Raw genomic sequence first — 16725 nt, 5'->3', positions numbered from 1 at the left:
TATGTACTATGGAAATTATTTGGAGCAAAAAAGCCATATCTTGCTTATCATACAAAATATGATTATAAAGAATAAATGTTTAGGACGTTTTTATTTTGATGGAGTTGTATATACGAAGCTGGTAGGCACCAGAGTAGAAAATTATTATCAATTGAGCTAGCACCCGCCACTTAATTTATCTAATGGTTGTCAATTAAAAATAGTTACTTAGTACTGTTGAATATTAATTTTATAAAAAGGATAGAATAATAGAAAGATGTATTTTTGGTTCACATTTATATTTTCTTGTGCTCACAACTTTTCTCTATCGACACACTAGTAATACACGTATCAACACTTCGCGAAAGTTACGTCCCTTGTCCGCCATCTCCCGGATAAAAATCGTATTTCCCTACGTTGGCCTTTGTAATTTTCCTATCTGTAGCTTTGACATCTGTTATTTTTCCATCAATTGCAGTCAACTACAATATGCCCCAGATTGGGGCAACCCATTAACTTGTATGAAAACTTGGTAATTGGCTAACAGGGCCGTAAATTAACCTTGAATTTGGAGGAGGCAGGAAATTAGGCGGGGGTCTGGGGGCCGCCCAGGCCCCCAGACGCTAAGCACATTTTGTGCACCCTGAACACGTTTCGTGCAAAATCCTTAATTCTAGGGCCTTCTAAGATGTTACTTGACTAACTCATTCTAAAAGAAAGATTTGGAATGCTTTTTAAGGGAGGTATCATGTTCTTAGTTATTGGAAACAACATAAATTCTAATGAACTTTAAATTTTAATTTTTTTTGGCTCAAAAGTTGGAGGAGGCAGCTGTCTCCTCCGCTTCCATGTAATTTACGGCCCTGGCTAAAATTCAAAGTAATAACATCTTACATTTGGTAAGGTAAAGAATGAAAACTTGGTTTTTCATCGATTGACCTTTGGCTGACCCCGCAAAGGGACGTAACTCGCGGCGAAGTGTTGATAGGTTTATTATATATGGACTATAATTTGATATAATGAACATACATATAACTTTATAAATTACTGTAAGTTCGACAAACAATACCCCTTTGAACTGTAAACGAAAACATGTATGCAAGACTTACACGGTACATGTACCAATTTTGATGCACCAGATGCGCATTTCGACAAATAATGTCTCTTCATTGATGCTCAAGCCGAAATATTGGAAATCAGAAATAACAATAAACTTGTAAGAACTAAAAAAAACCAAAAAAAAAAAAAAACCAAAAAAAAAAAAAAAAAAAATTAAAAAAAAAAAAAAAAAAAAAAAAAAAAAATTAAAAAAAACAACAAAAAACCCCAGAGTGCCAAATACTGCATATAATCAGTCATCTTTGGAGAGGGGGTTGCGGTAGTTGCACTCTTTTCATTTTAGAAAAAGGAGAGAGAGACCACATGATTAACTGTCTTCCGCCATATAAATTAAGTGGCGGCCACCAGTTGAATAAGTGGCAAACGCCAGATAATATATGGTGGTCGTCAGTTACACAAATTGACGGTTGCCACATATATAAAATGGTGGCCACCAGTTTTATCTACCCTTGCACTTACTGGTTTCCATATATACAAACAATATAAGCTTGGGGTGATTTCTGTACAATTGGATTTGGGTTGCTTCCCTTGACAGCCCTGTGACTGACATAAGGTATAGAAATAAGTCATGATTGCAATTTTACCAAACGCTCGACATTTAAAAGTGAGAGATACAGGTTTGATGAGACCTTTTGGTAGATCTGAGGTTCCGTATCCAGGAGGTTTTGACACGATATAACTTCACTACTGCAGCTCTGAGTGTCATCTAATTTGGGCAAAAGCCATGGCACTTCATCTACAGCCCGTGTTGTCTCAATTTATGAATGCAAATCAATGTTTTTGAACGTCAAAGAAATAATTTTTAAATGATGAAGATTGAAAATGCCTTTGTGTTGCCACAATGTTCCAGAACTGTACTTGTAAATTCAAAATTGTTACAGTTTTTCAAATATATTTCAAATACTTACAAGCACATTCCAAATGACCATAAAACGGAAAACGGAGCATTCAATGGTTGTTTAGGTTTATCAATGCAAAAAGAATACCCAAGAACTGTCAATAATTGTCAAGGAGTTTTTAAAGTAATACCATGCCTTTTTAAAACTTGTAGAATCTTGTATCAAGCACTACATCCCAGGCTTTCTCATTCATGTATATGATCTTGCTTTGTGTGACCTTGACATTGCTTTATATGACCTTGCAGGTTATAAAGAAAAACATTTTGTGCAACAAAGTTACAATTATCAACTAATAATTCATCTCTGGATGCTGACATGATTAAAAGATTCTCACCAATGAAATAAAATTTATTACCCTGGGCACAGAGATCAAATATCTATATATAGAGATATGTCTACTATAGATGCACATGATGATTTTGTATTAGTGCCGAAATAGGAATTCAACTTTTCACTATTCTTTAAGAAAAGAAAATCACAATTATTGACATAAATCTTTTATGATTTAAATTATGTGCCATAAGAAGTAAATATAGCATATGTATAATGCGTATTTGTTAGTTACTGAATTAGATAGTGTTTGCTGTTTCCCTGTACTGACGTATTCGATTTTTATTTGCTAGGTGTCATATCTGACTTTCAATGTAGATGTTGGTGATGTAAATGACAATGCTCCAGTCTTCAACCAGAGTATTTATAATGTGGTGATGAAAGAGGAGTCAATAAAAGGAAGACCGATGAAAGTGAAGGTCAGGTGACATAGTACTAAACAATCACATATTGAAACAGTCTATTAGTAATATATATATATATATATATATATATATATATATATATATATATATATATATATATATATATCCAACGATGACTAAGCATACATGATCCACATTTAATTAATTTGTGGATCATGTGTACTTAGTCATCGTTGGATATATTTTTTCTACTTATTACCTATACCATGGACATTTTGTGCAATTTTAATATATATATATATATATATATATATATATATATATATATATATATATATATATATCCAAAATTGAAATAGAGTCTCAGTAATCGGATACTAATATTTAAAAAATATGAAAAGAAAACGCAGAAATCCTCCGTAAACGTGACTACATTACAGAAGGGACCAGTTATAATTTTAACGGACGAGAATTTAAAGTTAATGCTAACATGTCATGCGATTCAAAGGATGTCATATACCCCATCACATGTCCTGGATGCAAGGAATATTACATTGGTGAAACTGGCAACACTCTCCGTGCCCGTGTACGTGTACATAAGCAGCACATCAGTACACCTGAATACAGACAAATCCAGTTAAGTGCACACCTGGAAACGTGTGGTAAAAAACGATTTAACATTTTCCCATTTTATAAACTCAGATGTGCCAGTGCTATTCAGAGACGGGAAAAAGAAAAACATTTCATTGGTCACACTATAGACATTTAACGTTCCGATTACTTTGACGTCATAATCACTGTTACTATGATACTGCTATGTATACATTTTTGTAAAGCTTCTGAAGATGTAATGAAAGCGCTAAAGCTTTACGGAGGATTTCTGTGTTTTCTTTTCATATTATATATATATATATATATATATATATATATATATAATATATCCAACGATGACTAAGTACCCATGATCCGCATTTAATTAATTACACTTAGCGCTTTCGCCGTTTAGTTCGGCTCTTCAGAGTGTAACAAGTTTTACAAAAAGAGTACAATATACTTGTATATGTCATTGTAGTTAAGACGTCGTTATTGTGACGTCACAAAGGCAGCATACTAAATTGGCACAAGTAAAAGTCAATAAGGCGCCGAAAATAAAGCAATGACTTGAAATGTAACATCCTAGTTATAATAATTTACATTCAATTTAGGTTTGAATAACTTTACAAAGTAGTCCTCTTTTGCTCTTCGTAAGTGTTCATTATTTTCTAAAACTTTATAAAACGGAAATATTAAAAAGTTTCCATTGGCACATAAATCGAAATAACTGCAGGGTGTATTCCTGACGGACGGGTCTCCGCAGGAAGTACAAATCATGCAATTTGCACGACACATTAGTATGTATATAGTGAACGTTTTGCCACATTTAAAAGTAAATGAGTCTCCTGATTTTAATTAAGGTCAGGTACCACAACGGGGATCCATGCATTTGGAAACTGTAGGTTTTTCTTCATCAGATGTAAATCTGGCTTTCATTAGTAATTTTTTAAGGTTTGGAGGTTGACGTCGGCTGTAGACAATGTTATTTATTTCAAAAAGGTACTTTAGATTTTCGGATTGTTGTAAAATTGGAAAGCAATGTTTCACAGAAGAGTACATATTCATATTACGGGGATTGTGAGTTTTCAAAGTGGGGTTCACCCTCAAATTGCTTGATTTTTACCCTTTTTAACAAAATTTTCTGACGAAAGGGGGGAATGTTCCGACCCTCGGAACCCCCTCTGGATTCGCCACTGGGATGGCAAACAGAAACACTGCTATATTGTAAACAGTGGCCTGATTTCTTGGACTTGTCAGGTAATATGCAACCTAATTTCGGTAAAATATTTTTAAGTTATAGGGCGCAAATTTCCCAGGACAGTCCTGAACCATTCGATATCTGACATATTGGACAGTTTTCGACGTATTACTTTCAAGATCTGTGTCATCACAAAACATGTTTAACCTGTCAGGCGAGTAGTCCGAAAGAAAATGAAGCGCACGCAAAGTACAGCAAGGGGTCTGAGGGCCGCCATGCAAATCCCTTGTGGGGGTCCAGGGGCGAAGCCCTGGAAGCTCCTGGGTTTTACCAATGAAATCCCCTATTTTTTGTGCATAGATATAGGGTTTCTTGTTGATTTCCAAACCCAAAAGAATTCATAAAATTGTTTTCTAAAGTGTTTTATTATGCCAAATCACCTTGTGTACTTTTACGAAGTTTTCCTTGTTGTTGTTGACTGCATGGCATATACATGTATGGTAAATGTAACTGATAACAAAGAATATCCTAATCCGTCTATTAATGCAACCTATTTGAATAATTATTATTTAACCAAACTGGGATGTATTATCTAAAATATTTGTTGGGATATTAATCCACATATAGACATTATGGATGCATAATTATGAAAGTGGACCGGTATTCAAATTGACTGGCTATCTGACATAGCTACATAAACGACCGAAATAATATATTCTAATTTGTCCCAATATTTTTTCCGAGACCTATAGTTCTGCAGCCATCTACGCGCCTGAATACAAAAAAAAAAAATTGTTTATCCAAGTGTTTGTACATATCAACAACTGTTGATAATTAATCATTAAATTATTACAAAAATCTGGTCGTAACGTTGACTTCTATAACCACGGAAAAAATTAAGAACATCGAAAATATCAGATGAATATCGTATTCATTTTTTTTTTCGATTTGTCAGATCGTTGTTCTCGGGAGGTGGGGGTGTCCTTCGATGAATGAGATGTATATAAGTTATGATAAGTAATATAATTATAAATCTTCATAGAATGATAAATATGAGCCTAGTGAAAAATGTTATAAGTATAACTAACACTGAACACCTACACAATTTTATGCTGATCATGTTGTAAACCAATCGCAACTTCTCGGCTTGTCGGAAAGTCCCGATAATGTGCGATTGGTTGTAGACCTAAGCGTCTATAATGATGTAATATCTTTGGGGCTTCGTTCTGGAAATTTCCATAAGACTGATTCAAGACTAAAATTACGGATTGAAGAAACGAACAGGCATATTCCATGTATTCAAAAATTATCGAAGCTTATTTCTTCTGCAAGATCAAAATCAAGGATCGATAAATAACAGATTTACTTCATACCGTATATTATCTTAAGTTGTTATTAAAAATAAAATAAAAATGGTTGTTGATCATATTACCTCGCTTCGTTCTGGAAATTTCAATGAAGCTTATTCAAGACCAAAATCACGGATAGAAGAAACTAAAAAGTATATTATATTTATTCAACAATTATCAAAACTTATTTAATCTATAAGATCAAAATCATGCATCGATAAACAATGGATTAACTTTATATATATCGTAAAAATAAGAAAATAAATATGGATTAGATCCGCCACTTTATTCTCATTTTTGCTTTTTTGGGATAGTTTATAAAAAACGAAAGTAGGTTTTTAATCAATTTTACAATATTTCCTAATCAAGTAAGATTCTATCGTAGCTTTCGGACTTCACCTTACATACGGAACAATACTAAAGGTGCACGCAGTAGCTCTGGAGCAAGCATTTCGGAGTTTATTGGCTAAAATTGTTAATTTACAAGTATACATAGTTTCAGAAATGCCGAATGAAGGCTGATTCTTGGAGGATTACTATAAGAAAATAATATAATTTTTCATTCGTACAAGTGTGACATTAAAAAATTGCACCGAGGGGACAAGATTTGCTGACTAATAAAGCCCCGTTCACATGCCCTGATTTACTCATGGGATGCAAATTCTGCATATATGCGAAATCTGCACCTGGGTGTAAATTTGAGCATGTGAACGCAATTGCATATATGCAAACGTAAATATACATATGTGCAAATATACACCCGGGTGTAAATCTGCACCTACTCAGACCAGATGCAAATTTACTTTTGCATATGTGTATATTTACTCCTAGTGTATTTTTCGTCACGTGAACGCACACACCGTATACAACGTCACACTCGAGGAGTCGTCACTGTGGATCACCAGGGATCGGCTCCGAAGAGGAGCAAACGCAGTATCACCGAATACGATATCGATTTTCTCATAAAATACACCGTATTTCTGCAAACATTATATTGCATAGAGTGTCATAGATGTAGACATACATCTTGATCAATCAAATTTGTCACCGAAGCCTACACAGTAAGGGAAAATCACTCGAAAATAATCCGCCATCTTTATCAAACTTCGCGAATCATTGCCATTTGACCCTAATTTGTTAAGTACCATGTGAACGCTTAGCAAATATACTTTTACACACGGGTGCAATTTTTGCATATATGCAAAATTTGCACCCCGTGAGTAAATCAGCGCATGTGAACGGGGCTTAAGATAAAGCTCTGTCGAGTCCTAGACAACAAATTTTCAGGGGTGGAAATTCCCTATCCCACACGAGTAAATACATGTAATGAAGGATTATTTCTCTCACATTTTACCCACATAAATTCAGATAATTTGAGAAAATTGAAAATTATCAAAATCTTCAGTTTAACCTAAGTTGAGAAGCAGAAAGATCATATCCGAAAATGGTTTACACTGTAAATGTAACTAGTAAAAACCAAGGTTGCCCCCCCCCCCCCCCCCCCCCCCCTGAAAGCTATATCAAAATGAAATTTAAAGAAAACAATACGAAATATTTTACTTCACTGTGTAACGTAAATGATAGAAAATATAAGACACCACAGTTAATGACTTCGCAGCAGTGTGAGACAAAATTCTCGCATGGATAAAGTCTCACGCTGGTGATAATGTGAAACACTTTCTCACATCACTGTTCGTTATCTTCACCTTGCATAGTAGAATCCTATGTTACATGAAGAAATCATATCTTACATAAAAAACCTATCTTGCATGAGAAAACTATATTTTACACGAAAACCCCTATATCTTGCATGTGATCAGTTATCCAAAAATTACTTTGTTAAACACCACTCTGATTCCCCGCACAAGTACTCTGAAGTTGAAATAAGAAATATGCTAGAGTTCCTCATTGACAATATCATCGTGATCTTTGGCAATCAGGTCTTCCAACAGTTTGTTGCAATTCCCATGGGCAGGACTTGTGCTTCTTTGTTAGCTGACCTGTTTTTGTATTCCTATGAAGCAGAATTATTCCAAAACTTCTACGTGAGAAGAAAAAATCTCTTGCTGTGTCCTTCAATTCGACATATAAATATATCGACGACGTTTTATCTATTAACAATAATAACTTTCATTCATATGCCGATTTAATATATCCCTGTGAACTTTAAATAAAAGAACCACGGAGTCATCCACTTCTGCTTCATACTTAGATATTTTATTGAAAGTAGATATTAAAGGCAAGCTAACAACTTAACTTTATGACAAACGGGATGATTTCAGCTTTTCCATCGTCAATTTCCCATATTCATGTAGCAATATTCCATTATCACCTGCATGTGGTGTTTATATCTCTCAACTGATTCGATTCGCAATAGCTTGTGTGACCAGTTGACATGGGATACTTACTCCTCCTAGGCACCTGATCTCACTACTGGTGTGTCCAGGGGTACCTGTTTGCCCAACACTCTATTTTGTATTGCTTATAGGAGTTATTAGATGGATCACTGTTCGTTATCGTCACCTTTCATGAGAGAATACTATTGAGAGGGAATCCTACCTTCCATGAGAACATCCATCTTATTTAAGAAAACCCATGCTACACAATAGAACCTCTCTTGATTTGAAAAAGTAACAGCAAAATAAAAGCCACCTAGAAAATAAAATATATATTTTAAGGTCAAGAATATGTAACATATTGACATGGAGATTGAGGCTCTGTAGTTCAGTTGTATTGACCTCTGCATGGTTTTATACAACTGATTTAGGTACCGTAATTAACATATTAAAGGAATTATTCAATTTCTTTTAAATTCTAGGCAACAGACAGAGATTTGAAGAATAATTCGAAGATTATATATAAGCTAATGCTATCCAAGTGGTGAGTATTAACTCAACAGTGCAAGCTTATTGTTCCTTTCCCACTATAAATGGTTAAATTGCTAAACTTGATTATCGTTTACTACAGGAGCAATCATTTTGAAATTACACCTACAGAAGGAATAGTAAATCTCACACAAAAGATTGACCGTGAAAAAATGCCTCGAGGAAATAATACCCTGGATCTTATCGTGATAGCAGAAGATGGAGGCACACCACCACTGAATGGAACCGCGGTGATAACAGTCACCGTTAACGACATCAATGATCATGAGCCACAGTTTGATGGAGATTATTCGACTTTTATCATAACATTCAATGAAAACGAGACACCTATGAACTTTTACACGGCAAAGGTAAGTCACGTGAGAACTTCTACACGGCAAAGTTAAGTCACGTGAGAACTTTTACATGGCAAAGCTAGGTAGGTTTGTTTTCCAGGGCGGACTTATGTCAAAAGAAATTTTGCTTGTAGGAGGTTTGGAAATTCACTAAGGTTTCTTGCATAGGAATTTGGGACTTGTTTCACAAACTGTTTAAGGATTAAGTTATGTCTTACGAAATAACTTTTCCCATGTTCAGTACTTGTCCATTTCACTAACCTCGTCTTATCTTAAGATGTTTATAAGTTATGTCATGTAAGACAAGTAAATCGATGTGTAGGAACAAACTTAATATAACGACTGTAAATAACAATTGTCTTTGTAAGGCTCATTATTACAACTGCATTCTAAAGGGACATGAACAAGATTTGAACTGGAAAATTACAAATTTCATGTTCCACATGTGTAATGCTTACAATGCTTAACTAAGGTATTTCTAATGGTCAGCAAAAAAATGTGAATGTCAGTTATTGCGTTACAAGTGAGAGACAGCATTCACAATTCGTTGCTATGTAAACAAGACCCGTGTCATGTTTTGTTTGCGTCATAGAAAATGCCATTCAAAAAATGAAATGAGATGTGACAGACACTAGAAACTGTTTAATTGTGATCAGGGTTAACTTGTAATATGAAAATATGCTTTAAACATGCAAAAAAGAATATTACACTAACCTTGTTTACATAACAAAGAATTATGAGCGCTGTATCGCTCTTATAACTTGACAACTGACATTCAAATGTTTGCCAACCATTAGAAAAGCTTAATTAAACAAAGTAAACATGAAAAATGGGAAAATAAAATTTAAGAATTTTCACCTCAAATCGTGTCTATTCCCTTTGAAACAAACTTCGAATTAATTCCACTTTTGGTGATCCTACCTATACTCCAATTGCCCTTTCAAAAGATGAAATTCTGCAACATCATGTTTCAGTTGTAAACACATCTAATATTCCAGTCAATGGAAATGATAAGGGTTACCATACCTACACTGAATTCTTAAACTTCACAAAAAACCTTTCAATTATAGATACAGTTTGTACATTGTTGGATCCAGTAAATATTCTACCAATCTCCTAGTTTTTGCTCCGCATGACAATATTCAGCTGTGTAGGATAAACGTCAAACGTACTGTGCGACTACATATGCCAGAAGTGGTGTAAATCAAATGTGGATTCTATAAAATTCTAAAGAACTTTTACTAAATTTGAAATCACAAAACTTTTCTCAAATCAACAACATCAAAATGTATCTATTTTCAACACTTTACACAACCTTTCCTCACAATAAGTTAAAGACTAGACTTTTTGACATCATGGCAAGTTGCTTCATTAATAAGATTGGAAAAAGGAAACATTTATATTAGTGATTAAACATTGAGTATTAGTCATTCAGAAAGTTCTTTGGTAAACACCACTCTGACTACTCGCACAAGTCCTTTGAAGTTCAGTTTTTAAAAAAAAAAAGCTGGAGTTCCTTATGAACTATATCTTCGTAGTCTTTTGTGATCAGGTCGTCCAACAGTGTTGGAATTCCCATCGACACTAATTGTGCTCATTTCTTAGTTGACCTGTCTTTATACATCTGTCATTAGACGAGACATTATGGCGCTGTCCGTGCGTCTGACTGGCCATCTGGCTGTCCGAGGTCATGTGTTCCAGACATTGTTCCATAACGGATTTGGTAACAATTTCTCACTCAAAAAGCGTAAAAGTGAGTTTTCATTTAAGCTGGATTGGTACACATTGACGTAAAAGTGAGTTTTCATTTAAGCTGGATTGGTACACATTGACGTAAAAGTGAGTTTTCATTTAAGCTGGATTGGTACACATTGACGTAAAAGTGAGTTTTCATTTAAGCTGGATTGGTACACATTGACGTAAAAGTGAGTTTTCATTTAAGCTGGATTGGTACACATTGACGTAAAAGTGAGTTTTCATTTAAGCTGGATTGGTACACATTGACGTAAAAGTGAGTTTTCATTTAAGCTGGATTGGTACACATTGACGTAAAAGTGAGTTTTCATTTAAGCTGGATTGGTACACATTGACGTAAAAGTGAGTTTTCATTTAAGCTGGATTGGTACACATTGACGTAAAAGTGAGTTTTCATTTAAGCTGGATTGGTACACATTGACGTAAAAGTGAGTTTTCATTTAAGCTGGATTGGTACACATTGACGTAAAAGTGAGTTTTCATTTAAGCTGGATTGGTACACATTGACGTAAAAGTGAGTTTTCATTTAAGCTGGATTGGTACACATTGACGTAAAAGTGAGTTTTCATTTAAGCTGGATTGGTACATTGACCTACTTTAGAGCTGTAAGTTAATTAGGTGAATCAGTTTTGTGGATTTTTTTAGATATTGCCCTGAAATTTAGTCATAAGCTTTCTTTCGGAGGAATACGAATTAAATTTATATTTCAGTAGGATTGGCCTGTCCGTCCTTGGCTTACATTAGGACTAAAAGTAGGTCAAACAGTAGTCAAACAGTATTCCAGGTTTTTTTCATTATAGATGAAAGTTGAAGATAACTAACAGTGATCAATCTTATAACTCCTATAAGCAATACAAAATATAGAGTTGGGCAAACACGGACCCCTGGATTTACCAGATGTGGGATCAGGTGCCTAGGAGGAGTAAGCATTTCCTGTCGACCGGTCACACCCGCCGTGAGCCCTATATCTTGATGAGGTAAACTGAGTTATCTGTAGTCAAAACCAGTGTGCCAAGAACGGCCTAACAATCGATATGAAACACGTTAAACAGCATTTGACTCAATGATAGGTTGTATTGGCAAACTAGATCGTTATAACGACCAAAGAATTTGCGAAATTGTGACTTTAAACGAGACTGTTGGAACTCCTGCACCATCAACTTGTTTGTCAGTAGCCTGCTTCGATTTAACAACTAACCATAGCAGAACAAGCTCTTGCGTATGGAATCAGTTGAGAGATGTAAACACCATATGCAGGTGATAAAGGAATATTGCTACATACATTTAAATATGGGAAGTTGACGATGGAGAAGCTGAGATCATCCCATTTGTCATAAAGCTGAGTTATTAGTTTGTGGTTAATATCTACTTTCAATAAAATATCCAAGTATGAAGCAGAAGTGGACGACTCTGTGGCGTCTTTTATTTCCAGATCTCAAGGATATATTGAATCAATCTAATTAAAATTAGATCCTTTGATCCGCTCAAGTATATCGCTACACAAGGATCTAACTAGTGATCTTTTACTCTAACCAATCAGCGCATTGGCTATTAAATCGACGGTGTAAACGCACGTCATTCGAATCACTGAAATCTTACTAATAGCTGCCAAAGTATTCCGGTAATAGCAACGTGCCAGACACGCCGAGGACACATCAAAGAGTGTATAGTTTGACAAATATGTGTTGTTTGTGTTGATTTTCATTTGTTGTAAGAGAGACCGACAATGAATGGAACTTCAAAATCAAGATGTTATATAAATTAAAATTAAAACTAACAAAGGAAAAGGTTAATGTGATTCGAAAGGTGATTAATTTACCGCAGCGCGCGGAGGGTAGGAAAAACTGTCATACAGTCTTCATTATTCAGCACAGCTATCAACACATCTTTCTTGTTCCTCGTTTAAAGATTGAATCTTGCAATAATTCAAAACTCATAACGTGCGCCAATATTCGGTCGCCATATTTGTTGTTTTTCCGAAGTTTTTGTTTACCAAATGTAAATATTTAGAGTTCTCTGATTGGATGAACGTATCGATGAATATGCATGATTAAAAGGTCACTAGATTTGACCTCGGTATGCGATTTCGTTAGATCCTTGTGTAGCGTGAGCGGATCAAAGGATCTAATTTTAATTAGATTGATATTGAATCGACATAGATATTGCCAAGAAATTTAGTCACAGGCTTCCTCTCGGAGGAATGCAAGTTCGGTTTGCATTTCAGCTGAACTGATCCGTTCTTGACCTACTTTCGAGCTAAAATAGGTCAAATAGTTTTCGAGACGATTTTTACATTACGGATACAAATATTGCCCTGAAATTTAGACACAGGCTTTGTCTTGGAGGATTTTAAGTTCAGTTTTCATTTCAGCATCTTCGCTAGCCAAGGGTGACGCCCCAGGGTTTTTCTACCATGGAGCGTCACCCTTGGCTAGCGAAGATGTCATTTCAGATGGATTGGTCGGTATGTATGTGTATCAGTCCATGGTAATGTTTTCCAGACCTTTTTCGTAACAAAAGCATGAATTTTGGTCACAATTTTGTCCTCAAGAAGCTTAAAAGTAGTTTGCATTTCAGCTGGATTAGTGTACTGTGACCTACTTTGGAGCTAAAAGTAGGTCAAACAGTTTTCCGGACACGTTTTCGTTACGGATACAGATATTGCCCTGAAATTTAGTCACAAGCTTCCTTTCGAATAAATACAAGTGCAGTTAGTATTTCAGCTGGATTGGTGCACCATGGCCTACTTTCTGGATGGTCACAGGTATATTCCAAAAATTTGTCACAACCTCCCACTCAGAAAAATACATAATCACTTCTTATTTGATACATTTCGACTTATTTGGTCCCCCATGACCTACTTTAGGGGTAAAAGTAGATGAAATGATTTTCTGGACCTTTTCTCATCATAGATTCAGAGATTGCATTGACATTTTGCCACAACCTCCTTCTCAGAAAAATACATAATGAGTTCACATGTCAGATGGATTGGTGCATCATGACCCACTTTATGGCTTTTCTATTCATAATGCGTGTTGTATCGATTCAGGGTTCATAATATGCTTCCAGGTTGAATTTCACTGTCCGACGGGCGTATATTGTACCGTTTGCGGTACTCTTATATTCTTGTTACGAGACAGACTTTATTCCAAAACTTCAACATAACAAGAAAACTTTCTTGCTGTGGCCTTCAATTCGACATTTAGATCTATCGACGATGTTTTTATTTATCAACAATAATAATCTTTGTTCATATAACAATTCGATATATCCTTATGAACTCGAAATGAGACACCACATAATCTTCCACATCTGTTTCGTACTTCGATGTTTTATTGAAAACAGATATTAACGGCAAACTAACATCTGAACTTTAGGACAAACGGTTTAACTTCAGCTTCTCCATCGTCAGCTTCCCAAATTTATAGTAGCAGTATTCAATAATTCAAATTGCAAGAGCTTTCTTTTGCGTATGATCAGTTAAAAAAATTAATCAGGCAAGCCAAGGAGAAGCAAATTGATAATACATGTACACGTTTCGAAAGTTCCGTTAAAAGTAAGTATTTCACAAATTATATGGTTGTTATAACGATTCACTTTGTCAAAATAAGCTACCATTGCATCAAATGCTGTCTGACACATTCTATACCAATTATTACATGTACGCCGTCAATAGCATTTGTTTGAAAAATTATTTTGAAGTAAAATTTTCCTCTGTTAATTTTGAAATTAACACACCAGTCCATGACTACAGTTCTTAAAATTTTATTTGTTTGAATGTTTAAATGTAATCAGAAACTGGTCTTAGAATAAACATTGAATTTGACTACCAATTCCTGCATTTACCTTATCGAGGTATAGGCTTCGCAGGGGATGCTTAATCTCCCTAGGCACCTGACCCCAACTCTGATATGTCCAGAAGTTCATGTTTGCCCTTATAGTAGTTATGAGATAGATCATCCTTCATTGCTTTTTCGTTTTGATTCATTAACATAGTAGCAAAGTGGCTCGGTTATCACATAATTCATTTGGATAGAACAATTCGATCCTTTGTCAATTTTTCAAAAACAAGAATATCACACGGGGATGCATTTTAGGTGAAAATGGGTGATATCTAAAATAGTGGAAATCAAATGTGTACCTTAAAAATCCAAAAACAGGTTTAGCAAATTTGAAATCACCTAACATTTTCCAAATCAAAAGCATCAAAACGTACAACTTTCCAACTTTTTACACGACCTTTTCTCGTAATAAATTAAAGACTTGGCTTTATAATGTATGCATGTGTAGGTACCTGATCCTACCTCTGGTGTGTTCAGAGGTCCGTGTTTGCCCAGCTCATCATTCTGCATTCATTGTGGGTGTTATGAGATTGATTACTGTTCTTCATCTTCACCTTTTCATTCACATGAAAAAGGTATGACATCAGTTTCTCCATCAACTTCCTGTATTTATGTAACAATATTACATCATCACCTGCATATGGTGTTTATCTCTCTCAACTGAATCGATACGCAAGAGCAAGTTCTGCGTATAACAAGTTTTTAAATCTGGTATGTCAGGGATCTGTGATCGTCCTACTCTTCATTTTTATTTCTTATTGGAGTTAAGAGATTCATCACTGTCAGTTATTTTCACCTTTTCATTTGACTATCGAGCATGTGTCTCTTCAGGTGGATATTCTGTTTTCCAGGATACTTGTCGCTAATATAAGAAATAAATATTCAATACTGGCTGACACGTTGCTCAACATAAAAAAAGGTGTGACTCCGTGGAGACTACAAGCGGCATAGACTCTAATAGAATGGTTCGTGACCTCCGAGACATTAACGATCTGGCATGTGTACAGTCGTCAAATAAACAGGTTTTGGTACAGATGTGATATGCCCAAATTATTGAATGCTATGTATTTAAGAATTCCATTTCGAACATCATATGTTTCATTATCAAATATTTTGTCAAAAACTGTAAAACCTGTGATATATTCATCAATAGGATTCCATCTATTAGATGTAGTTTCTGTATTTTGTCGGCTGATCCATGTCTAAAAATATAAAAAGTTACTAATTAAAAAATATCGGGACACATGGTTTCAAAAAAATGTTAGTGATCATCAACTTCTCTGTAAAGATATTAAGCTCCCTGATCATTGCTTCTTGTCCACGAGGGTCAGAATTCTATAAATAAATTACCATCATACTAGCAACCCAACTTTAAGTACCACTTTTCGACGAGAAGAGCACTGGATCAAGACATCAGGTACTGCATTTCCGTATGGGTGCAACGACAACGTATGCGATGTAGGGAATCTTACTAGCCCAAATGAAATAACGTATGTGTAAGGACTTTTTACAAATACACAAAGACGTAAACGTAATAATGACATCGTTCATACAGAAGACCAAATATACAGTGTCTCATTTGATTTATTTTTTAATCAAAAATGGTCATATGTTTGGCGTGCGGTGTGCGGTGTGCGTCAACTATTTGGGAAAAGGGCTATATCTCAAGAACCCCTTGGCCAATTTTTGTCAAATTTGTCACAGGGTAGCCTTGGCCCATGGGCTTTCATGAAAACTAGGGTTGTGACCCTTTAACAAGGGGAGATAATTAGGAAAATGCAAACAAAAGTAGTGGTTGCTAAAAAATCAAGAACCACTAGACAAATTATCACCAAACTTATGCATAAGAATGAGGATAGGTTGTAGATAAAAAAAAATGTTCAAGGCATCATCCTGGGGCGAAGGGTGTGGTCTCAAGGTCACTTCAAAGTTGACCTTAAATTTTGTTTTGTTAAGACTTTGATATTTTGCTTGTTATAAGGACTAGGATCATCAAATTTTGTCAGTTGATGCATCTTAGGACTTAATATCATGTTGTCTCAAAAGAAGGTTATGGTGACCTACTTTTTGAATTT

General features: G+C 35.1%; 1 protein-coding gene across 1 annotated transcript in view; it reads left to right on the top strand.

The window, feature by feature from the left end:
* Positions 1–16725, top strand: part of LOC125670462 (protocadherin Fat 4-like) — a 249559-nt gene that overhangs the window by 73865 nt on the left and 158969 nt on the right. The window contains exons 20-22 of the mRNA XM_056161239.1: positions 2621–2746; positions 8652–8713; positions 8801–9068. Of these exons, the coding sequence (XP_056017214.1) occupies positions 2621–2746; positions 8652–8713; positions 8801–9068 (456 nt within the window). The remainder of the gene's footprint in view (positions 1–2620; positions 2747–8651; positions 8714–8800; positions 9069–16725) is intronic.

The sequence above is a fragment of the Ostrea edulis genome, chromosome 4 (assembly GCF_947568905.1).
Source record: "Ostrea edulis chromosome 4, xbOstEdul1.1, whole genome shotgun sequence".
Lineage (NCBI taxonomy): Eukaryota > Metazoa > Mollusca > Bivalvia > Ostreida > Ostreidae > Ostrea > Ostrea edulis.
The sequence above is the reverse complement of the archived record's forward strand: the minus strand, read 5'-3'. Positions and strand labels throughout refer to the sequence as shown.